The 23,796-nt window shown below is 36.0% G+C and overlaps 1 protein-coding gene across 1 annotated transcript in view; it reads left to right on the plus strand.

Annotated features, from left to right (window-relative positions):
- cacna1ba (calcium channel, voltage-dependent, N type, alpha 1B subunit, a) overlaps positions 1–23,796 on the plus strand; it is a 95,935-nt gene that overhangs the window by 2,516 nt on the left and 69,623 nt on the right. The window contains exons 2-6 of the mRNA XM_052557319.1: positions 841–946; positions 1,212–1,351; positions 22,607–22,698; positions 23,112–23,264; positions 23,377–23,564. Coding sequence (XP_052413279.1) covers positions 841–946; positions 1,212–1,351; positions 22,607–22,698; positions 23,112–23,264; positions 23,377–23,564 — 679 coding nt within the window. The remainder of the gene's footprint in view (positions 1–840; positions 947–1,211; positions 1,352–22,606; positions 22,699–23,111; positions 23,265–23,376; positions 23,565–23,796) is intronic.

A 23,796-nucleotide genomic window follows, 5' to 3' on the forward strand; every position in this document is an offset into this window, starting at 1 on the left:
TTTCCAAGGTGCTGAAACACCTACGCTTTTAAAACGCGTCCAGGGAAATGCGGAAGCGATGGAGGCTCATTGAGCGCCTGAATGTAAAATGCAGTTTTACCACAAGAGAATAAAGATTAGAATTTTGATTTTGTTTAATTAAAATTTAATGAACAAACAAGGCAACATTTCGCAACTTGTTTGTCTGGAAAAAAACATTTGGAGGGCATTTCACATTTTGTGTCCAACTTGTCTGTATTATTTAAATGAGAATGCCAACAAAAAGTTTAAGATGTGATAAATTTCTGTTTGTAGTCATATTCACAAACAAACAGCAAGGAGCTGTTTAAACAAACTATTGCTAATCACTGTGGGGTGGGGGGCTAAAGAAGTCTAAATAATTAAATTCTCTATTTGTTGACGTTCCCCTTATGTTCATATGACTACAATGAGTCTACTAGTCTGACGTAAATGTGTTTAGAGGAGTGCCACGGGAAATAATTATCCTCCTCCCCACTAACCAGCAGCTCTGTGAGGAATGACGCAGTTCACACAGCTCTTGACTGAGCCATAAGGTACCTGGGATGAAGTGGGAGACATTTAATCAGTAATTCTCTTGGAAAACTGATAATGGGGTTGTAAAAAATCTGGGTAGCTCATTAACCAAAATTACTGATAAAAACTCTCGCTTTGTCCCAGGCACCGAACTGCTCAGTCAAAAGCTGTGTGAATTACGTCACAGATACACCTGTTCTTCATTAACCTCTGCACTAGTTTCCAAAATTGTATGATGATCATATTATTGCGGTGAATTAATTCCAACTATTTGTATCTCATGAACTCTTTCCTTAACACCATCACTCCATTTGAGTACTTGATTCTTGCCACCATTATAGCAAACTGCATTGTACTGGGTTTAGAGCAACATTTACCAGCTTTAGACAAGACACCCATGTCAAAGCGACTGGTAAGTTGGACTTTCCCCTCATTAAACATCAATTTTGCACATAATTGGCATTTGAGTATCCTTTGTATCTGAATTCTACCCATTCTCCACCTTTAATTCACTTTATTTTACTGTATTGTGCTGCTGTGTGTTTTATAGAAGAAAAACAGTTTAATGAAAGTTGAGAGATTTAGGATTCTCTTTATGCAAAGTTTTCATTGGAAACTTGCATTTTGAGCCTTATTTTGAATAAATACCCACTCATGTCTCTACTCTCTCGTAACAGGATGACACTGAACCCTACTTCATCGGAATATTTTGCTTTGAGGCCGGGATCAAGATCATCGCTCTAGGCTTTGCTTTTCATAAAGGCTCCTACCTCCGCAATGGGTGGAATGTTATGGACTTTGTTGTCGTGTTGACAGGGTAAGTCCAAATATTCTTCAGATTGTTACTCACTTGAATGATTGCTGTACGATCTGAATGTAAACTAAAACATTTAAACCAGAGGAAAGCATTGGATATAAAATATTTGGCCATGGTCTGTCACAAAAAGAAAATGGCCAATTGTTTTGTCATTTCCGTGCTATTGTTGACAAAAACCTCAGTGGAACTGAGTTGAGAAGCAAATTGGTCTGCTTGACCCTGGCACAGGCAGTGTAGCGGATGTCCTGTACATAGATAAATGATGTTTGTGAATCTTTCCTGCAGTCAGACCAGGGTTCTGGATGCAGGGGATATGGCTTGCGCTCCAGTAGTACAACTGCCTGGTACTTTGGAGGTGTAATGGGGTGTAGAGGAAGCTACTTCATCTCCAGCAAGGCATACAGAGGGGACATTCTGATCCTTATTTAAAGTATTATAGTCTGGTGTAGATGATTGTTGCTGTCAGCCTTTCTGTTTGCCCTCAAATATCCCTGTATTACTTTTGGTTGTTTTTGAAATTTTTCTGAAACTGAGGCGAACATTCAATACCAGGATTCAGCTTTATTTGTTTAGATGTTCCTGCTAGTGTGCAACTTACAGATGCTCATTTGCAGTTGTTTTAGTTGTATTGCATTGCCATTTCCAATATTTTTGATTGAAAAAGTCAAGATATTTTCTTATACAGGGTAGTGCAGTGATATTTTCACTAAGTATTGATTAAATTATTGGTTAGTACACTGAAAAGAAAAATTGGTGTAGAAACTATTTCACTCAGAATTTGCTAGTAAATTTCACGTACAAAGAAATTGCAAATAACACACAAACATTTTTATTTACAAATATGTTTTTACAGTGTAGCAGGGTCATCAGAGTTAACTAAAACTAAAGCTATAAACATTTTAAAATCATAAAAAAACAACAAAATGATAAAAAAAACGTTAAAATTAAAATAAATATGTAAAGTATAAAAATAACGTTATTGCAAACACTATTTTAAAAATAGGGCACAATGTACTGTATTTTTATGAAGGAATTTTCTATATCTATATTTTACAGGTGTTATACTGGTATTTTGAATTTTGTACTGTTAGACAATTATAAATACATTTTATTTAAAAAAAAAAAAAAAAAGATTATAGTAGTTAACTCTATAACGTTATTTCAATGGAGAATAACCAGAAGACTCATTTTATATAGGAAAAGTTAATGTCATTTAAATGGACAGCAAGTGAGACAACACGACTGGCTCCACTGGTTGCCAGGCCCCAGGGGTGTGCGCTCATCCCGGGGGACTGTGCCGTGACGGGCATGGAGTTACGGTGGAGCTGGTCCCTGTATGGTTACTGGCACTGCCTTTCTCTGGCTAATGGCAGGGAGATTTATTTTGTCCATCTACAGAGGCTTACGTCAGCCCATCACCTCACTGCAATAAACAGATTTAGTGGAAGCAGTTCTGTTCCTGCAGCGGAAAAGGCTGCGCAGAAAGCCAGAGGATATAGAGCTGTCTATTTGCCTCTAGACATCTGAGGCAGCCAATGGAGTTTATAACAGGCATAAAGAAGTCACATTATAAAAGTGGGTCTCTTAAATTAGATATTAAGGTGTATTTATAAATCATAATGCATTTTTGCTTTTTATATATATATATATATATATATATGGTAATACAAACTGGTCCATCACTAAAATCATAAAATCCTTGAGAGGTAACAGATTTGCCTCTTTAAAAGGTAACAGGATATGATATGATAATAATTATACTTTAAAAGGGTGCAAACACAAGCAGTTCAGTATGATCAGTCTCGGTCAATACTTATTGATCTATGTTTCAACCCCAGACTGCTGTTCGCTTATCAGAGGTGTAAATCCCAAATGGAAATGCTTTTGAATACTTGGCCCAATGAGCTTTGAGTGTGGGTGGGGCTGTCCTGCAGACATCGCAGAAACAAACCAATTGACTTACTAAATTTTTGGGGATTCACTTGGTAGATTCGGTATCAGTTTAATAAACTGCAAACTAGATTTATTATTTATATGTTGTCTTTTAATTTAATGTTTATGCTACCATTATTTATTTTATCATTCAGTATTGTTTCACACAGAATCAGTTTTATCTGAATGTTTTATGCTATAGAATTAATCAAAGTTATATAGTAATAAAATAGGTGTATTATTCCCCTTCTTTATCCCGTCTCACAGCTCTAATGTGCCTCCAATAAGATCTTTGGACTTGCTAATAAGAGAATATATCTGATTCTCTGGGTTCACATCTCGATCAATATTGTATTGAACCAAACAGAAAGGGAATGGCTTTGCTACACCACTTTTCTTTATGGCTGTGTGTTAGAACGGTGCACTCCTTCTTTCCCTCCTTTCTCGCTCCAACCGGTTTTAGCGGGTGAGGGGTGTGGTGATGGCCAGGGATCATGCTGCTGTTGATGCTGCGATGAACCGAATGGCCGCTGGGGTTTCCTGCTCAGATCAATCGCTCTTAATGAGCTGCATGGGTTCCCTGGAGGACGATTATGTTTACAGCCTTGTGTTTCTCAGGGCCCCAATAGAAAGGGTCCTGAGGAGGGCTTTGGAAGTAGCAAGACTGTGATGAGCTTTTGTTAGTAGACATTACGTGGTGTGAGGCGTGATAGCTAAGAATTTTTATCGATACAAATTTAGCCTGAGATGTATGATGCATGAGATGCATGCATCCAACAGTGCATTACAAGAAAGCAGATAATGCTTTTATGTTCTTCAAAATCTGTTTTCTTCTGTTTCTGTTATCTTTTGCATCTTTTTTATTTATTCATTTTTAGAGCTCTACAAAAGTTGTAGTAGTATGTGTGTATATATATATCTTAATTATAATACATAATGTCATCTTATATTTTACATTTAAAAAAATTAAATGTTGAAATTATGATTTCTTCAAATTTGAATAATCTTTGTCTGTATGTAGTTTTTGTTGAAATCACAAGGTGAGATTTAATGATTTTTTTATTATTTTATTATTATTGTCAAATAGTCTGAAAGAAATGATTGAGGAAAGAAGTATCAAACTCATTTCAACCTTAATGACAAATGCAAATTTTTCTACAAAATGATTATTCCGTAATTGGCTCGGTTATACAGTTGGCAGTTTGACAGACTTTATTTAAATTTTTTGGGGGTGAATGTGAGGTTTGTTTTTATTGTCTACTAGGCTTTTATTAAGACATATTAAAAAATGATATTATGTTAATACACTTGACTGCTGTGAAGGAATCATTTAAGAATGGTATAAGACAACATTAAATGGCAAATCAAAATGCAAAAGCTGAAACAACTGATTTTCACACTGAATTTAAGGATGGACTATGAATGCTTGAGGGTCCGTATGAAACTAGTGTCAGTTTAAGACCCTTGATTTAGAATCGCCTGCTTTTCATGCAATATAGCCTATGTGCTTACATTATATTTCACTCCTCCATCTGTTGAGGGCTGTGTAGGTGGTATGGAATATCCTGCTGCTTCTAGCACAACGTCAAGAAGCAAACTCAAATTTTAAACACCATCTGTCCGGAGCTTTCGCTTTTGCTTTGTCCTGTTTAATTGCTACAGTCTGCGGCGTAATTGAGTCATGTTCCCTCAAAAAATGTCTTTCTTCTTTCATCTAGTTCCAGCTCCCCTTGTATCCAGCTGTATGTGGTAAAGATGTTGTATGTATATCTATATATATATATATATATATATATATATATATATATATATATATTGATCTCATTCACTGCATTGAGTAACAGCCTACACTGTGTATATTCCACCTTCCTGTTGAAAAAAAAAATAGATTTTGCAGTAGTTGCACTTCTTAAAGCAATATCCTGATTTCCCCTCTCTCGATTCTCTGGGAGTAGATTGGGTTTCTGTGGTTGCCACAGAGGACCTTTTCCTGTCAATACTACTGTGTTCCTGTGGGTGACTAAAGTAATTTGCTTGAAGGTAGACAGTATTTTAGACATTCAGGGTGTCTCAATCCTCCCTTGGTGCTGACATAAATGTGGCAATGTCATTAACTGATGAAGACTTTGAAATGCTTGTCAAGTTGTCAGGGTTTTAAAAACAAGACGCTTTGTTGTGATTGATCGCTGAGTAGATTTTCTCCGCTGTGTGTACTGTATCATGTTGTGATCTGTTTGATGGCCGAGTTCTGTGCATCTTTTAGCACATAGGCCAGGTCAAGAGGTGTGGGATCGAACAGTCATGAATTTTGCATTATGGAGTTGGCGCATATTGAATAAGCTCTCCCAATGTTGCTACTCATCGTCTCTGATGATATTCAAACTAGGGATTTAGGTTGTCTTGATAGCAATGTTTAGTGGTTCATTCCGATGTCAGTCCCTGATTCTACTAACAGAGTTGATTTTTGATTTGCCACACACAAAACATTTTTATTTAAATAGTTTTAGTTACATGCAATACACACATATTTATATAGCGACTTTGGTCAATACCAATAACCAAAAATTATTTCTGCTTTAGAACCAACAACTATGGAAGCCTGTTTCCGCCACTGAATAAACATAAAATGGTAACTGCAAGTTTTTGTCTCAGACTTTCGAGTTTTGCGTAATACAAACTTTCAGTTCTGACCTTTTTTTCTTAGAATTGTGAGATATAAACTCACAATTGTGAGTTATAAAGTCAGAATTGTGAGATATAAAACTCAATTCTGAGAAATGATGTTAGAACTGTGAGATGTAAACTCACTTTCTTTTTTCTTAGAACTGTTTTATATAAACTTGCAATTGTGAGAAATCAAGTCAACTTTTTTCTCACAAATGCAAGTTTGTATATTACGATTTTAACTTTTCTCTTTTGTAATTCTGACCTTTTTCTCGCAATTCTTAGCAATTCTTTCTCAGAATTTAGATATGAACTTGCAATTGTGACGTGACAATTGTAAAGGCTGACATGTTTTCAGAATTGTGAGTTTGACTTGCAATTCTGAGGTTCTTCTTGCAATTGCGAGTTTATATCACACTTTGTTGACTTCATTTATCAGAAGTTTATGCATTGCAATTGCAAGTTTGTATCACACAATTCTGCAAAAAATGTTTGTATGGCGATTCTGAGAAAAAAAGTAATTGTGAGATTAAAAAGTTGCAATTTATCTTATTTGTTTTTTATTCACTAGCGGAAAAGGGCTTCCATAAATAACAAATATGATTGGAATTCCGCTTCAAATGTTGTCCTCATCAGATCAAGACTAACAGGTAGTGTCTCTTTAAGTACTTTTGAGTAGAGACAGCAGCTTCAGTTTATACGCATTCAGTCCTTTGTGAAATAAAGTATCAATAAACAAGTCTTTACCCCTGTGATTCAGCAGCAAGTGTTTTGTTTGGAGGGGTTTCTCTGTGTAAAACCTTTGAGGTTTCGTCTGAGAATGGTTGTAGAGGCTTATAGACGTGCTGTCTCTGCCTCCTGTTGAGGCACATCACTGAGACACAGTTGGGGCTTCAGTCTGACAAGTGTCAGTGCGTTTTATGAGTGAGAGCAGGGTGTTAGTTTGGAAGAAGGGGTTTAAATTAAATACCAACCAATTAACAGAGCTCTTCCTCACTTGCTCTCTCTGTATCATCTGCACTGCTACTAGCGTCTCAAGCAGGTGTCCCTTTGTTATCTCCACAGCTAACATCTGAATCGCGAGAGCACAGGGAGTCTTAGCTCTTGTGGGAACGGCCAAGCATGGGTTTTGTTTACTCGAACAAAACCTGCAACTGAGGCACTTTCCTTAAAGAAATGATAATGGAAGAAATGGATTTTCTGTTTATCAGAATTTATGCGGGTCTCTAGGATATTTCAGAACATCTGAACCAGCATAAATCAGCCTTTTGATGCAGCTTTCATTGTGTTTTGGCTTTTCTTATTTTTGAAGAATCACCATTGTGCTACTTTTAGATAATTGGCTAAGCCTAAAAATGTTCCTGTGAGGTTTTTTCCAGAAGATAAATGAAATACTCCAGAAAATAAGAGCCCTTTTATTATTGGGGATTTTCTATTATTATTATTTATTTATTTTTGTTAGCACTTATGTTTATTTAATTATTTTTAGTTGTAAGATCTTTTCCTTTTTTTGTTGACCATCATAGTGTAGAGAGACAGGAAATTATAGGTAGCGAAATATGAAATCGATTTGGGATGCATAGCTTTGGGATGTTAACATCTCTACCACTACCAGATTTTTAATGCAGCTGTTTTTAAATCATTTTAGCAGATACATTACTTGTTTCAAAAGGAAATGCTTTAAACCAGACCAGACATGATTTGAGCTGTTGGTGCAGGTTGGGGACTATTTAATGTTAATGATAAAGCCCCTGTAATTTATTCTTTGAGGCAAGGCCTTGTCCTTTAAAATCACAAAGATAGCTGTTATAAGACATTTTATTCCCAGCAATATGTCAGAATCTACTCGCAGTGATGTAAAGAGGCCGAGGCAGGTTAAATAACACTGCCCAGAGACATACAGCCAGGGAATAATTATTTCTGTAGTCTCCTCTGTTTTCAGTTGTCCTCGGATCACCTCACTGTGTCTGTTTGCTCTTGTGTAACACTGTGTGTGCGTGCATGTAAAATGAACCTCCAGACTCAATATTCGACTGCTGTACTTATTCTGCGCTCTGAAAATCTGGTAGTTTGAGGGGAACAGTTGGGGAAATCAGATGTCATTTAATCCTAAACAGTGAGAAGCGACTCAGTCAAATATTTGAAAGAGGCTTTGTCTCATAAAGAAATGCAAACAATATCTCAGAGCCTGTCCATTTGGGTCAGGCTTTTCAGTCTCTTTGAACGGTGGATATAATTTGAGGTATATTTCATCACATTCTCTCCCGAGTCACATGGCTCTCTAATAGAGGGATTGTCTGTTTACACACAGGGATGCAGTAACAGGACTGTTTGCATTGGCTAGAGTCATTAGAGTCATATGACCTTTGTGATTCAGCTTTTCTCTATAGTGAAACAAACAAATACACTGATACAAAAATCAGTATAGAGCTATAAATCATGTTCTCTTTAGTTTTAGGTTAAATTGCCTGGCTGTGAAAAAGACATTTTAAAGTAAGCAGGATCAGCAATTGACTGTCTATTCCCTTTGCTTTTTTATTGGTCATTAGAATCCCTCTTACAAGCAGAGATAGCCATCATGGAAATGGCCTTTATCAGGAGGTACAATTTATTGCCTGCTTAGTATCCAATAAAACATTTTCACTGAAATAAGATTCACATGCAGGGCATCATATTTCAGTGTAACACAGTGTCCTAACCAGACACATTGTGACAAGTTTCCAGCTCAGAGTGATTTAGGTTAGAGCCGTGTATTTAATTTATGTAGATAATCTGGATATTGTGAAATCTGTTCAGAATAAATCTGCGTTTCCATCCAACGTGTTCAGGAGAGCAGAATCATCACATATGGTGCAAAATAGAAATGGAAGTTGTGGAGACTTTTGCTTGAGCAAATCATTCAGTCACATGACTTGTTGAGTCAAGGGCAAAATACTGTACTTGGGTTTGAATGCATACATGAGGGTCTGCTTGAAGAGTGCATGTGTCTTCAGTCTTCTGTGTCACATGATCCTTCAGAAATCATTCTAATTCTAAATTGTAGTCCATTACTGATTCCAAATAACATGACCATTGCATTTACGCATTTTAGGTAATTTAATGAGACTACTTTTAGATTACTTTTAACCTAACTCGTTTATTGCATTGATTGAATGTAAATATTAAAATGCAATATTTAAATGCAAAGAAAAGATATTCCATTCATTGTTATTAACAACATAAAGCGAATTAAGCATTGCATGATGTCAAGGGTTTCCTAACTGGGGTTTGTGAAGGAATTGCAGGGTGTTTGTGAGTTTAATGAAAAGCTAAAATGTAAAATGAATATAAATCATTTAAAAATGACATCAATCAAAATAATGTTTACTAAAAAATGAAATATTTTCTTTACCTACACGTCGTGTAGGCATTTTAGTAAGTGCATTTTAAAAGATGAAAAGGAATTACGGAGAATCAATAAATTATGAATAATTTATTGTTGTGTGCATATATGTGATTAAGTAATCAATAAAAAAGTAGCTGTACTCTGATTAAAGGTATTTTAAAATGTAATTTAATCTAATTACAAGTTTTTGTAATCTAATTACAAAATCCAGATTACATTTAATCAGTTACTACCCAGCTCTGCATAGCATGTATGTGAAACAGAAATCTTTTATAACATTATAAATGTCTTTACTGTCACTTTTGATCAATGAAGAATCCCTTTTTGAATAAAAACAGTAACTCTTTTATTAAAAAAGACCCCAAGCAGTTGAACAGTAGTGTGTGAGGATGGAAACCCAGCTAGTGACTTCCTGATTGTCTCTGATAACCTCAAATCTGTATGAAAGTCATAGTACACTTCCAGTACACATCATGAACTATAGATGAGGCTTATTCGCTCATCCCTGGAGACCCGTGGGGATGATGAGACAGCCACTGAGGTCAGGCAGAGTTTTGTTATGAAATGCTGTGACATTCGGACAGGTGTGTGAGGAAACCCTGCTGGGTGGAGTCCCTCCGCAGTGACAGCATGTCACCTTTCACCACAAACCACAGCGCCTCTGTTCGCTAAACACAACTATACACACACATCAAGCTGTGTAAATGTTGAAGACGGCGGATTCTGATGGCGTGATCCCTGCGGATGCATTATTAAGCATGCCATGCGTGTCCAGTAGCCAGATGTCAGTGTTATTGCAGATCACCAAGCAAACAAACAAATAAAAATAGCTTCTTGTGTAAACCCTGCTATTTAATTGGGTGGGTGACGAGGGCTGATGTTTGTCCCCTGATAGAGTCCCATAATGCGCTCAGGATCTCTCCTCTTCTCTGGGGTCCTCTTACTTACTTCTCTCTCATCCTTACATCACTGTCCTCTTTTCCCCCCAGAATTCTCTTTCTTTCATCTTCCCTCGTTCGTTCACATTCCCTCTTATCATCTGTTTCTCAGAAGTCTCTGTTTCTTATTTCTCTTGTATCACTCCATGGGCCTGCATGCTCATACACGTCAGAGCCCGACAGTGGCTGTTAGCAGGAAGTCGGGTTGACGAGAGGAAGCGATGATGCTTTAATGCTATTAGCTGGCCGTGTTGAGAGAGAGAGACTCATTAGTCACTGTATATAAGAACTGACAGCAAGTGCAATCTGCATCGATTACCTCATTTTGTTACTAGCATGGTTTTGCTAGACATACATTTCTCTGTTTGACAGAAGGTATTGGGAAATTTGTTTTAAAGGCTTTTGGGACCTTGTGTAATATGTGTCCGGCAATTGGGCATTCAACAGGGGGGGCAAAAATAAAGTGCAGCTAATTTAAATGTAAGTATTTTTAGTATAATAAAAACATAATTAGGATCTATATTATTATTATTTGAATTAAACATTTACAGTATATTAGTGTATTTAGTATAATTATATCCTTAAAGGGATAGTTCACTCGAAAAATAAAAATCTTCTGAATGTTTTTTTAACTATTCCCTCAATTTCAGAATAAATATTTAAGTAAAATTAGTTCTTTTAACCAATATTAATAAAAATAATAATTAAATATTCATTGTATACTATATATTGCTGCATGTTTCTATCTATTTAAAGGATTGTAGTGTATTGTAGTCTACTCCCAGGATCAGGAAACTGTCTTCCAAAAAAATTTATAGTTGTGTCCTCTTTTGGAAGGCCAAAAAAAGTATCCACGACATGTCGCCGGTGGCAACAGCGAGAATCAAAAGTTACACCTTCTTTCTTTCCGTGTACTTTTCGTCGGCGTTATGCAAATCTGCCCACATCGTGACATAGACATGTGGGGGCGTGTTTTAATGAGACATTTTAGGAGGGCGTGGATGAGTCTTAACTTTTATAAAGAATATCTCTTTGGGTTTGAGACTTTAGTATTTGAAAATTTTTAGATCTTCATGCACCAAGAGCTTGTAACACTCCAAAGAGAAAGGAAAACTTGAACTTGCATCATATGACCCCTTTAAGAAGTTCTTGTTCTGAATTTGTATTTTAATACCTTAACAGCTTTTTATGTTGTCCTCCTCAGAATAATAATAATAAGTTTTGGTCAACTGCTGAAGGGACCTGCATTTCAAAAACGACTGATCAAAAACCTCCACATGCTGTGGCTTCACCATATATCATCCAGTGACCATGAATAAGTGTTAACTGCTCAATCACGTCTACCTAATGATAAGATGGCCTGAAGTCATGATAAGAGCTGTGTTGAGCTGAGTGGTGCTCACAGAGAAAAGCTGTTATCCATAACAAGAGACACATGATGCGTTGTGTCTGGCACTCCTCACATTATCTCCACATAAAGCATTGATCTGTGGTTATTGTCTAAAGAGCTTGAATGCACTCACATTGCGCAGAGCTCGCAAATGATTGCCTATTAGTCGCTTGTTAGATTTTAGTGATTTTTATTTTAAGGGCTTCCATTTTTTACTTTTCAGAATAATCTGACAAGTAATCTAAGATAAATGCGCTTTGACAGACAAAGTTTTGGTCTGTATATTTTTGGTAATAATAAGGAACCTTTCATGAACACTGTGCACAGAGTTTTTCTGGATTATGTTTGCATTCACCATATCTAATATTAATTTGGCCTACTAAGCTACAGGAGCACTGAGCTCTTTGATTGACTCTTCTATTTGAAGTGCATGGCCACTGAGGTCCTCTGACCTATTTGCTCTCATAAGTTCTTAATATTTTATTTCCTGGTACTCCAGATGTTCTTTTTCGGGGCCGGCATTGGTTGGCATGGAGATCTCTGTCTGTCTGTCAGTTTTTGCTTTAAATTAAATAGCTGTTTTGGTTCTTGTTTGCTACCTCACTTCAAATTCAGATATTTAAAGTCCAGTGCTAGCAGTGACATTGGTCTTGGGTTTGATTCACAGAGAATGCGTTAAGTGAAAAAATGCGCGCCTTGAATTTAGAGGTGGGCGATATACCTCAAATTGATATGGCAATATTGAAGCCATCCTAAGATGGAACTTGCTGCTTTGGTAAGGGGCGGGGCAGTTAAGTTTCGTTTGGGGTATAGTTAACGATGGCGTCAATATTACCATATCCATTTGAGCCGGATTCAGACCTCGAGAATATTGAACAAGAGGATCGCAAGCACGGATATTGCAAGACATATTGAAGTGGCAACGTTATTCTTGTTTTTTTTGGCTCAGAGTTTTGACTCGTGGTCTTCTATACTCTTTGCTTGCTGCTTTGGCAAGGGGCGGGGCAGTACTGAAACACTGTCTAAGCTGTTCTCCAATCACAACACAATGGGACAGCTAAACAATCACAACACATTTAGTTTTATGGAAGGCGGACCTTTATCAAACCTGGAACTAATCAAGCTGTTTGTGCCAGACTGTGGAAGAAGGTATTTTAACAACGTAAATTATGTGAAAAATGTGTGTTTTTTGACTCACCAAGCATAAAAGCATGTTCTAGTACACCCCCAAAACAAAATCTAGACTTTGTAAAAGACACACACACGTATTGTACCTATCTTTGCAAGTATCCTTTTTAACACAGTAATTTATATCTTAAGTGAAAGTAAACAGTTGAAAAAGAAAACATGCAACAGCGTATTGGATCCGGGCAGCTCTTAAAGTGACAGTAGTCTAATATTCCTGCTGTCTGTCATTCATGTTGATTAAACAACAAAAGACAGAAACATTTATATCATGAATATTCAAATTAATTGCTTTTAAGGCCTTTTGCTTTGTATAATTTGTAAGGCTGTCAGGAGTGTCTTGATATAGTCTCAAATGAGATTTGTATGTCCATCTTTTGAGTATGAGATATATACATACAGTGAAAGAATGTCAGTGAGAACTCCCTCATGTTCCAAATTTTCTTACCCTTTGTATCCCCAGCTCCCAAAAATCATCTCTGTTTCTCTTTAATTCCTCTCCCTTTCTCTTGCTCTATCTGTCATAGTGTTTTAATGAGAGCGGTGGAGACCTTTGTCTCTATGGTGATGAGACTGGCTGTCTCCAGTGTATGTTTCTGTCTTGCTCAGAGGTTGGAAAAGCCCTTTGCTTTGTCCCCTGATATTTCAGTCCAGCTTCTAAAACAACACTTATTTAATCTAGAGCATGGCCAATTAAAAAGATGCCTACTACTGAGGCACTAAAGCAGCTACTAGACATAGTGTTCGATTATAAAGTAATAATTACAGGAAAAAGGGACAGACAGATTACTTTGAGTACAGAAACCTGTTCCAAACAATGACATCACTCCCACATGCCTAGAACATGCAAGTTAGCCCCTAGATAAGTCTCCATTTGTGATGCATCATGTTTTACCAGTGTCTGCCATGCATGTTTCATTCACGTTTCAGAGATTGGATGAGGAAAAGGAAAGAACTGGGATGCTGCAGCTGTGTAATTTGTATTCGAATCTGCTCCGCTATGAGCCATGCTCTACAATTACGGAGTAAGTGTGCCCCATGCCACCCCAGAATAATAGAGCCCAAATGCATGTTTAATGAACTGTTTGGCCAACTGTTAAAATGCTAAATACACAGCTAGCATTTCTATGTGCATGCTTGAGCTGAGAATGATCATTTAGCTCTGTGCCACTAATAAATGTTATGTAGTGCATTTATCTTATTATGCAGAGCGTTCATCATATCTTAAGCCTTATCATTCATTTTCTTTGTAGAAAAAAATTATACCCATTATTAAATCATTCACCTAGAATAAAGTTTAAAAGAATAGTTCACCAAAAAATGAAATTCTGTCATCATTTTACCCATTCTCATATCATTTCAGATTCTTCGGTATAATGCAAAAAAATACCCAAAACATATATATATATATTTTTTTTTTTATTTGACCATAAAAGTAGTCCTTATACCTGTATTTATGTGATTTTCTTCTCTTTCTTATTAATTTATAATATTTATAATTTGTATTAACATTATTATTATAAGTAGGAGTTGAATTTTTGTCAGAAGTACAGGATGAATTCATGTAATATTATGCAAAAATACTTTATGTTGGTTAATTCATAACTTAATAAACAAAACAAAACTATTAAATTAAAATAATATGCTTATATTAAACACAAACAAAAGGTGTAATCAGACTGGCTCATTATTTCATTTAATTATAATTAATTAGCATTTTATTGTTTAAATGACAATTTTTATATTATTAATCCATTTATTATAATATCCAAATATTTTATATTATTTTTTCCCCCTACATTTGAAAGAAATATGGCAGAGGTGTGAGAATTTAAAACTTTTTTCACACAGAGCTATTTTATTGTTTCAGAAGACCTATAAATGCAAGTTTGACATCGTCTGTCATTTTTCCTTTTGTAAATATGAGAAATCTTAATTTCTGTGTGAACTGTCCCTTTAAGAGTGCAGAAGAATTCCTCTTTAGATTCAGTCACCAGTGCATAATGATTCCAGTGATCTCTTCCTTATCTAATCTAATCTGCCTCGCGAGGGAATTGATAGCTCATCTGCACAGCGGGTTCTGGAGGGTCATTACCGAGGGGTTATGGAATCCATTTGCAGATGTGCCATATGTTTTTATTATTGTTGTGATGTTGAGAGGTCTGTTTGCATCTCCGACCACTGAAAATGAGACCAAGCACCAGAGAGTTTTCACATTGTAAAACAGAGAGACATTCAGTGGCATGAACAAATGTATTCAACAAATTAAAAGTCTTTTTCTAATATTCCAATCATGTCATGGTAAATTTCCATCTTCATAAGAGTTTCTGTTGTTTTTCTGTGCCCCGTCCCCCTTAAATTACTTGATTATTTGTAGGAGGAAGCAATAATATATCCCAGCTACAGACTCAATGAAAAACACTGATATATAGAGGGTTTGTTCTGTATTGCTCTCAAAAATTGTCACAAATTGAAAAATTATCTTTCACCTCTATAGCGCATACTTAGATTTAATCTGTTTGCGCTGAATGTGGTGAAGTAGCAATGAGCATATGCATTATTTATTTGCCTCTGAAGCCTGATGAATTATGAACAATGCATAGTGCCAATTTTCTAAAACCATACAGTCAACTGCATTAGATTAATTGCAAAATATGCCTCTCTAGCATTTTTCTGGCTCATGATGTTCTTTGTTAATCTGTTGTAACTGTTAGAACTTGCAGTTGCAGTTGTGTGTCACTCATCAATCCGACAGCATTCAGGAAGTTCTGATAGATGTCTTTGATCTCACCCTGGAGATTTCTTCAGGTATTCTAGACCTCGTTCTGTCAGATCTTCTGCCTCCAGTGACAGCACTTTGTCTGATTTTGCATTGCTTGGTTGGAGCAAACAAAGACAAACTGCATCACAGGCTTTTATTGGCTGGAGTAATAACCTGCCAGTCAAAGATCAGTCTGGAATAATGAATGGCATCTCAGCTGTGCTGACAGGTTGACTTTGACCCCACTTCTTTGCTAATTTGTGTATAAATGATGCCTATTATAGAAGCTGGAGATGCTGCCTGGAATGATGCTGGCACAGTCAGCGAAGACAAAAGAAGCCAAGCTGTTGGCTTTTGTTATCTTCCAGTTGTCCTGTTGGCATGAAGTCTTCATGGCTTGCTTGATTTTTTTTTTGTACGGTTGAATCCTCCTGCGCTGGAGTATAACTGCTGATCTCTTCAGCTCCATTAAGTAGCTCATCTCCCAGTAAGTGCTTGTGTGTTTTTATGCCTGCTTGTGCAGATGTTGCTAACTTAAGATGTTCATAAGTTTGAATGTGACAGCTGTGTGTGGGCTAATAAAATATCCCAAAACCACTAGAACCGTGCTATATATTTTGCTCACTTGTGTACTTACATTATCCCAAATGTTTCGAAGAATTTTTTAATTCAGAGAAATATGCAATTTTAACTAGTGTCACGGACCTTGTCCATAGTGTCATTGTGTCGCCTGCCAATCATATCATAACCCATCGATTTCCGTTTTGTTTTGTATAAAACATGGAAACACCAAAGACACTTTAATAAATTATGCTTTTTATTAGACAGGTGACGACTGCACAGAGTAGCATTATAACAGAACTTTCAAACATATGATGTGTGATAAAACAGAGCTGCTTTACACATACTCACGAGTCACGACTAGAAGGAGCGGAAGCGGTGGATTGTGGCATAATAAAAGCTCCGCTGCTTTCAAGCCTTGTCATACTTGTGGTTTTGTTTCGCTTCGACAGCTTTCAGTCTCACCCTGCTTCATTCTACTACATTAATTAATAATTAGCTCAACCATGAACATGATTTCTGCCCGAGTCCTGTCGGATTGCATCGGCTGTGGGGATGAAGACGACAACTCCCATGATTCCACACTCATCATGCCTTTTTTAATTGTTTTGAATAAGTGCTTGCACATTAACTTACATATTGTGCCTTTAATTACTCCTGTTCATTTAGTTCCAAACCCGTGAAACCTTCGTTCATCTTCGGATCACATATTAAGATATTTTTGATGAAATCCAAGAGCTTTCTGTCCCTTCATAGACAGCAACGCAACCGATATCCAGAAAGGAATTCAGTAAGGACATCATTAAAATAGTATGTTACAGCAGTGGTTCAACCGTAATGTTATTAAGCTACAAGAATACTTTTTGTGCGCAAAGAAAACAAAAATAATTACTTAAAGAGCCACACAGATGGGAAATCAAAAATTACCTGTATACAGTGTATGATGTAGCTGTCCATCAGCGTAAACAATGTGCAAAGTAATTAAACCAAAAAGTACACGATTTATAAAGTTATTGGCTTCTAAAGTAAGGAGTCGACTCTGAATCGCTGAAACGAGTCGTTATAGATTTCAAATCTTTTGCCCATCTCTATGTACGTCATTAGGAACACTTTGCATAATAATCTCCGCCTACCGTCTTGGGAGAAACGGAACTCTGACCTGCCCCCCCCCCCACACAGACGCTCTGGTTGGTGTGAGAGCATCATGTCGAGGAGACAGTGTGTTTTTAATTGTAAAGGCAAGTTTGTTTTATTTTCACTGCCAAAGAATGAAGATCAGAAGAACCAATGGCTAAAATTATTTTTTACCACAATACCAGAGCAGTACAACAAATCCCTTTTGTTGTGTTCACAACATATCACTGATGACTGCTTTTCTAATCTCGGTGAGTACAAGGCTGGATTTTCAAAGCGTTTGGCCATAACAGAGGGTTCATTACCAACTTTATTCAGACCAACGAGCATCTCCGAATCACAACGCGAAGTATGATTATGAAGTTATCTGTTTTTTTTTGTGCTGTCTGCAGCCTTTGTCTGCACTGATCTTCATTTACAAACACGTCATTAAAATGAAGTGTAACAAATGCTAATAACAGATATTCTGTGATAAAGTAATCCATATGAAAACAACGCGATGTCCGTTTTTCACATCTCCCTTCATTATATCTAATGTGACCATGCCCCCGCGCTGAACGCGCTATTCAGATTCAAACTGAAGCGCGCGGCTTGAATACGCCCACACAGAAGATAGAGCAGCAAAACTGTTCAAGTTTTTTATTTTACTGTTTGCTTCGTGATGAGAGGAATAAGACATAATTCACCCCAAAAAGATGCTAACGCATTGTTTACCATGACGTTGTATGCGGAACAACCAATCAAAACTGACTATGTCAGTTGACCAATCAGAACACAGTATGCTACCGAAAGGTGGGGTTTAAGGAAACTGAATCTTTTGAACAGCTTCGCGCGAACCGTTTGGGGACCTGAGAATTGAGGTAATTTTAAAATGATATTTTGACAAAATGACAATGTTTTTTAACCTTGGATGGATTTAAACCTATTGTACAGGACTTATAAACAGTGATAGTAAGCTTAGAATTTTCATCTTACTGGCTCTTTAATTCAACATTTTCTTATCTCCCCTGTCAGTCTTTGACACGTTCACGAGAGTACCACAATGCATGCTTGCATTGTATGTAATGCACTTTGAGAGTCTCCTCCATCATATTTTTGTCGATGAGGTCTCGATGAGTCTGTTTGTGTGGCTCTCTGTCTGCACAATGTCTAATGTGGAGCTCAATGCCTGCCTATGTAAAATGCACTTAGGTAATGGAGGTACAGCACCAACTTTAAAATAGTACTTAGCGCCATCTAGGTGACGTCCTTTGGCCTATAATTAGTGCAATAGCCTCTCAGATCTTGAACAGTGCCTAAAGGCAGTGTATAAAACTTTAATGTGTTTTGGATGCAGCTCTTGTAATGATTTGACCTTGCTCGCAATTTGAGCAACATTTCCTGAATGACGTGAATGGTTTCTAGAGATTACTTGCTGATTTTTTTTTTTATTATTCTTTTTTTATTCTTTTTTTAAACACAAAAGAGGCCAAAGACAAATGGTGCAATGGCAAGCAATTCTTCTCTCAGAGTGGCTTAATATACAGAGACATGGAGCTGATAATACAGTCAACATTTTGTATGCTCATATTTTAGAGAGTATCTCAAGAGATGTGGGTCACAAATAAATTGTTTATTCTTGAAGACAAGTCATTGGGTGACACATTAACAGAGTAAATGATTATAACTCATTCTCAGACACATTTACATTCTCAAGCTCTTTTATCCTTTTAAACGTATGATCTAGATGAGTACTATTTTCATTGACTAAAAAATGAATTCAATATGCATAATATTATAAAGTGTTTATTATTTTACATAATTTTAAAAACTATGTATTTTATGTTATAATTGGGGGAAATTTAATGCATATTTAAAAACCAGAAGCTTTAAGAGTGATGCAAAGCAATAGGGAAGATATGCCTAAGCATTCATAACTGTACATACTTTAATATACAGATTTATTGATCAAACCTATTTTTTTTTAAATTGTGAATTTATAATTGGAGTTATATTCTGATTTATAAATATATATTTACAATTTGCTTTAATATATTCTCTTATGGTCAGATTTACATTGATATATTTCGATTTAAAGCTATATATTTGGATTTGCAACCATTTTCAAACTTATTGTTTACATTTAGTCTTTATAAATGATAGATTGTAGAATAGATTCTGATTTGTAACTTTGCATTTGCATTTTTATATAAAATATTTATAATTGCACGTATATACAGGATTTATGATTTTATAGTCAGATTTATGTTCATGAATGAATGAGGTTATTAATATAGCGCTATTGTGTATTGCTGTACACCCAAAGTGCTTTACAAACATTTATATATATACACACATACATGTATATATTTACAGCTATATATGCAGGATGTATAATTACGAAGTAAGATTTGCATTTATATAGTTAACTTAAAATTTATATATATTCAAATTTACAGCTAAATATTTAGGATTTTTAATAATATACTCCAATTTCTGTATTATTTTTTTGTTCCACTTTTTATTCAGGGTTTCTGATTATATATTACAATGTGTAACTATTATTCAGATTTGATAAAATTATTGCATTACAAACCTAACAAATAATTTGAAATTAGCTTCTGTTTGCACGTGACCTCTGTATGATGGTGATAAATAAAGAGTCTTTTATGCAAGCAGCTGAGCATGTTCTAGCATGTTCTACTCTCCCAGAGCTGTTAAAGGGCAGTGCACAGTGCTTTACTTTAGCAGAGTATCATCTTACAAAGGGCTGTGTTTGCCTGAGCATTGGATTTCCCTGGTGGATGTCTAGAGCATCTCTCGTCTCAGTGTTGTCACAGGTTGAGCCATCCTCTCAGGTTCGTTCAGTGCCTCAGTGACACAACTAGTAAATCAACAGTATTGCCCTGAAAACATTGTTACTATGCCGTATATAAAGCTAGCATTTTTAACCACAGTGTTGAATCAGACTGAGAGGGGAAAAAAAGACACTTCGGAGCTGGAGATGTAAGAGCAGAGATGCATCTTTCAGCTTTGATGTTTGATGATCTGATGTATCTTTTGCTCTGATGAGGGAGTTAACTGTTGGCTTTTTATTGGTCAATAGTTAGTACTCCGCTCATGTTTCAATATCACTGAATTGTTTGGTAAAAAAGTAGATGTTTTGCACAGTTTACTAGCATATTCAAAATCTTCTGAAGCTGAAATTTACGTAGTAAAGTAGTTGTTCACTAAACATTGCTTTCAAACTTACTGCACATTTCATCCAGTCATTCACATTTACATACATTCAAATATGGTCTATAAAAATGCCAAATGCTATTGATTTGTGCATGTTTTATAATCAGTTATGATGCGCCAAAGAACAAATGTTTGTCAAATTTTTCAAGACATTAATAATTTTATTTATGATGCATTGATTAACAGTAAAAACGTTTATAAGCCTATTATTGGAAATAGAATATCCCCCAAAAAATGATGTTCTGCTGAAATTTCATCAAAGAAACTTTACATTTTTTTAACATTCATTATAATGAGAAGTTTTGTAGCATCAAAACAGCATATTTGAAGGATTTCTAAAGGATCAGATGGCATTGAAGACATAAAAATTCTTCTATGCCATCTCAGAAATAAATGACTAATTAAAATATATATAAAAATATAAAATTTTAATTTATTACAATAATATTTAACAATAATAATATAACATTTTTGATCAAATAAATGCCACTTTGGTGACCACACGGGACTTATAAACCTTTAAAAATATTGTATCGCGTAAAACTTTTGAATGGTAGTATAGCTCACATGAGGATAATGAAAGAATTTTATTTCTGAGTGAACTTTTCCAATACGCTTGTCTTTTCTTGCCAAGGAGACAACAAATGTAGAACAACTTGAACAGTGCAAATGAGGTTATATACTCTGAGCAGACTTTTCTTTCTCTGAAGCCACTGACTGCAAGTATTAGTTATCACACCAGTGCCTTTCGGCTTCCTTTCTTTCTGTCCTCGAGCAAACATCCATCTGCCTTCAGCATCATCCAGTCCCATTTAGTTAACTGTCACTGTGTCCCCATACCAGCTGCGAATCCAAGCTGTGCTTTGGGCCATAATTTGCTGGGCTGTCCCTCTCAGTGAGGCCAGGCTCTTCTGTTTGCTGTTTTTATACTAAAAATCACAGCAGAGCACACTTCTGTGGGAGATGAGCGAATGAAAGTGACCTGAGGATAAAGTGAACACTATTAATATATTAATGCATACTGTCCTTGCCTCTCCCTTTCTGAATGTGAAAGCCTGAGAAAGGAGAATGGTCAGAGTTCTCACTAGTCATAAGCGCTGCGTGTGAGAGAAACGGACAGGAGAGTACTATGATTGCATGGCTGTGCTCTAGAGATTGAGGAGGATTTTTCCCCCCACAATTCAGCTGTAAGCTACCATCAGGGAATGAGGGTCAGAATGATTTTAATTGTCTCCATGAAATATAAATGTACAGGAGTGATCCACCATGATGCTGAAAACTGTCATTTCTGGATGAAGTACAGTCCAGGCTGTTTTTACAGTAAATGTTAATTATACGTTTTATAATTTTTTTAATTTTAAGGTATTTATTACACCTAAAAAATGTACTACAGTAACAGTTTTTTTATTATTATTTTATGTTTTTATAAAGAGGCTTTTTATGCTTAGGGCTACATTTATTTGATCAAATAGAACTGTTTTCTATTTGAATAGATTTTAAGCTGTCATTTATTCCTGTGATGACAAAGCTGAATTTTCAGCAACCTTCAGCATTACTCCAGTCTCGGTGTCACGTGTTGAAAACAGTTCTGCTGCTTAATATTTTTCAGGATTCTTTGATGGATTGAAAGAACATAATTCATTTGAATGAAAACCTTTTGTTACATTATAAATGTCTTTACTGTCACTTTTAGTCAGTTGAATGTATACCTGTTGGATAAATTATTTAATTAATTTCTTTAAAAAAAAGTCTTACTGATCCCAAACCTCTAAACAGAAACAAATAAAGATGTTTTGGATGAATAATATTTATGGAAAAATGGAAATCAATTTAATCGAAAGCTTTGTTCTAAATATTTTCTAGGTAATATATAATGATTCGCTCCGCCTTTAGTACTTTGATAATATAAAACCCATATATGTAATTGTGGAAACAAAGCATTGTTACAATAGTCTCACATTTCTTGAAAACAAGTATTAAAATGTTTTGCTTTATATTGTAAAAATCTAAAAACCCATTGCATAGATTGTGAATTCCCATAAACTGTTCCCATAAACCCATAAACATTGTTGTGTGTTCTCAACAGGATTCTGACCGTAGTGGGGCCAGACTTTGATTTGCGGACACTCAGGGCAGTAAGAGTCTTGCGGCCACTCAAACTGGTGTCTGGAATTCCAAGTAAGTCATTTTACAAATTTTTTTTGCAAGTTATTACTAACCAGCCATTGCTGCTTATACACTAAACAAAATTATAAACGCAACACTTTTGTTTTTGCCCCATTTTTCATGAGCCGAACTCAAAGATCTAAGAATTTTTTTATTTACAAAAAAGGCCTATTTCTCTCAAATATTGTTCCCAAATCTTTTTAAATCTGTGTTGGTGAGCACTTCTCCTTTGCCGAGATAATCCATCCACCTCACAGGTGTGGCCTATCAAGATGCTGATTAGACAGCATGATTATTGCACAGGTGTGCCTTGGGCTGGCCACAATAAAAGGCCATGAAAAATGGGGGCAAAAGCAAAAGTGTTACATTTATAATTTTGTTCAGTGTAACTTGTATCACATACTGTATCTTCTGTATGTCATTAGGTCTCCAAGTGGTTCTGAAGTCCATCATGAAAGCAATGGTTCCTCTGCTTCAGATCGGCCTTCTGCTCTTTTTTGCCATACTCATGTTTGCCATCATTGGCCTAGACTTCTACATGGGCAAGTTTCACCGCACCTGCTTCAGAAACGATACTGGTATGTGAACCTTAGCATGCTAATGGAGTTTATGGTTTCAGTTTATTTAAGCACTCATATGCTCTTTAGTTGCTGTGATAGTTTACGGCTGACAGTAATGTTGTTCTATAAGGGGAACAGGCAGCTGACTTTCCATGTGGATTGGAACCTCCAGCTCGGGTGTGTGAAGGTGACACAGTTTGTAGGGAATACTGGACTGGTCCGAACTTCGGTATAACAAATTTTGACAACATCCTGTTCGCTGTGCTCACCGTCTTCCAGTGCATCACTATGGAAGGATGGGTGGACATCCTTTACAATGTGAGTCTAACACTAACATCTTATTGCATACTGTTGAACAAATTAAGAACAACTGACATAAAAATACATTTGCCAAACATTTGTGCACATTTTTTTTTTCATAATTAGGATAGCACATTTACTATGTTATAAATTGTTAGATGCACAACAGTCATACATGACACAAAAAACAAACTGAGAATTACATCTAAATGTCAAGTTTGTATTTTATGAGAAATTTTTGTTGCTGGTA

The sequence above is a fragment of the Carassius gibelio genome, chromosome B5, assembly GCF_023724105.1.
Source record: "Carassius gibelio isolate Cgi1373 ecotype wild population from Czech Republic chromosome B5, carGib1.2-hapl.c, whole genome shotgun sequence".
NCBI classification, from domain to species: domain Eukaryota; kingdom Metazoa; phylum Chordata; class Actinopteri; order Cypriniformes; family Cyprinidae; genus Carassius; species Carassius gibelio.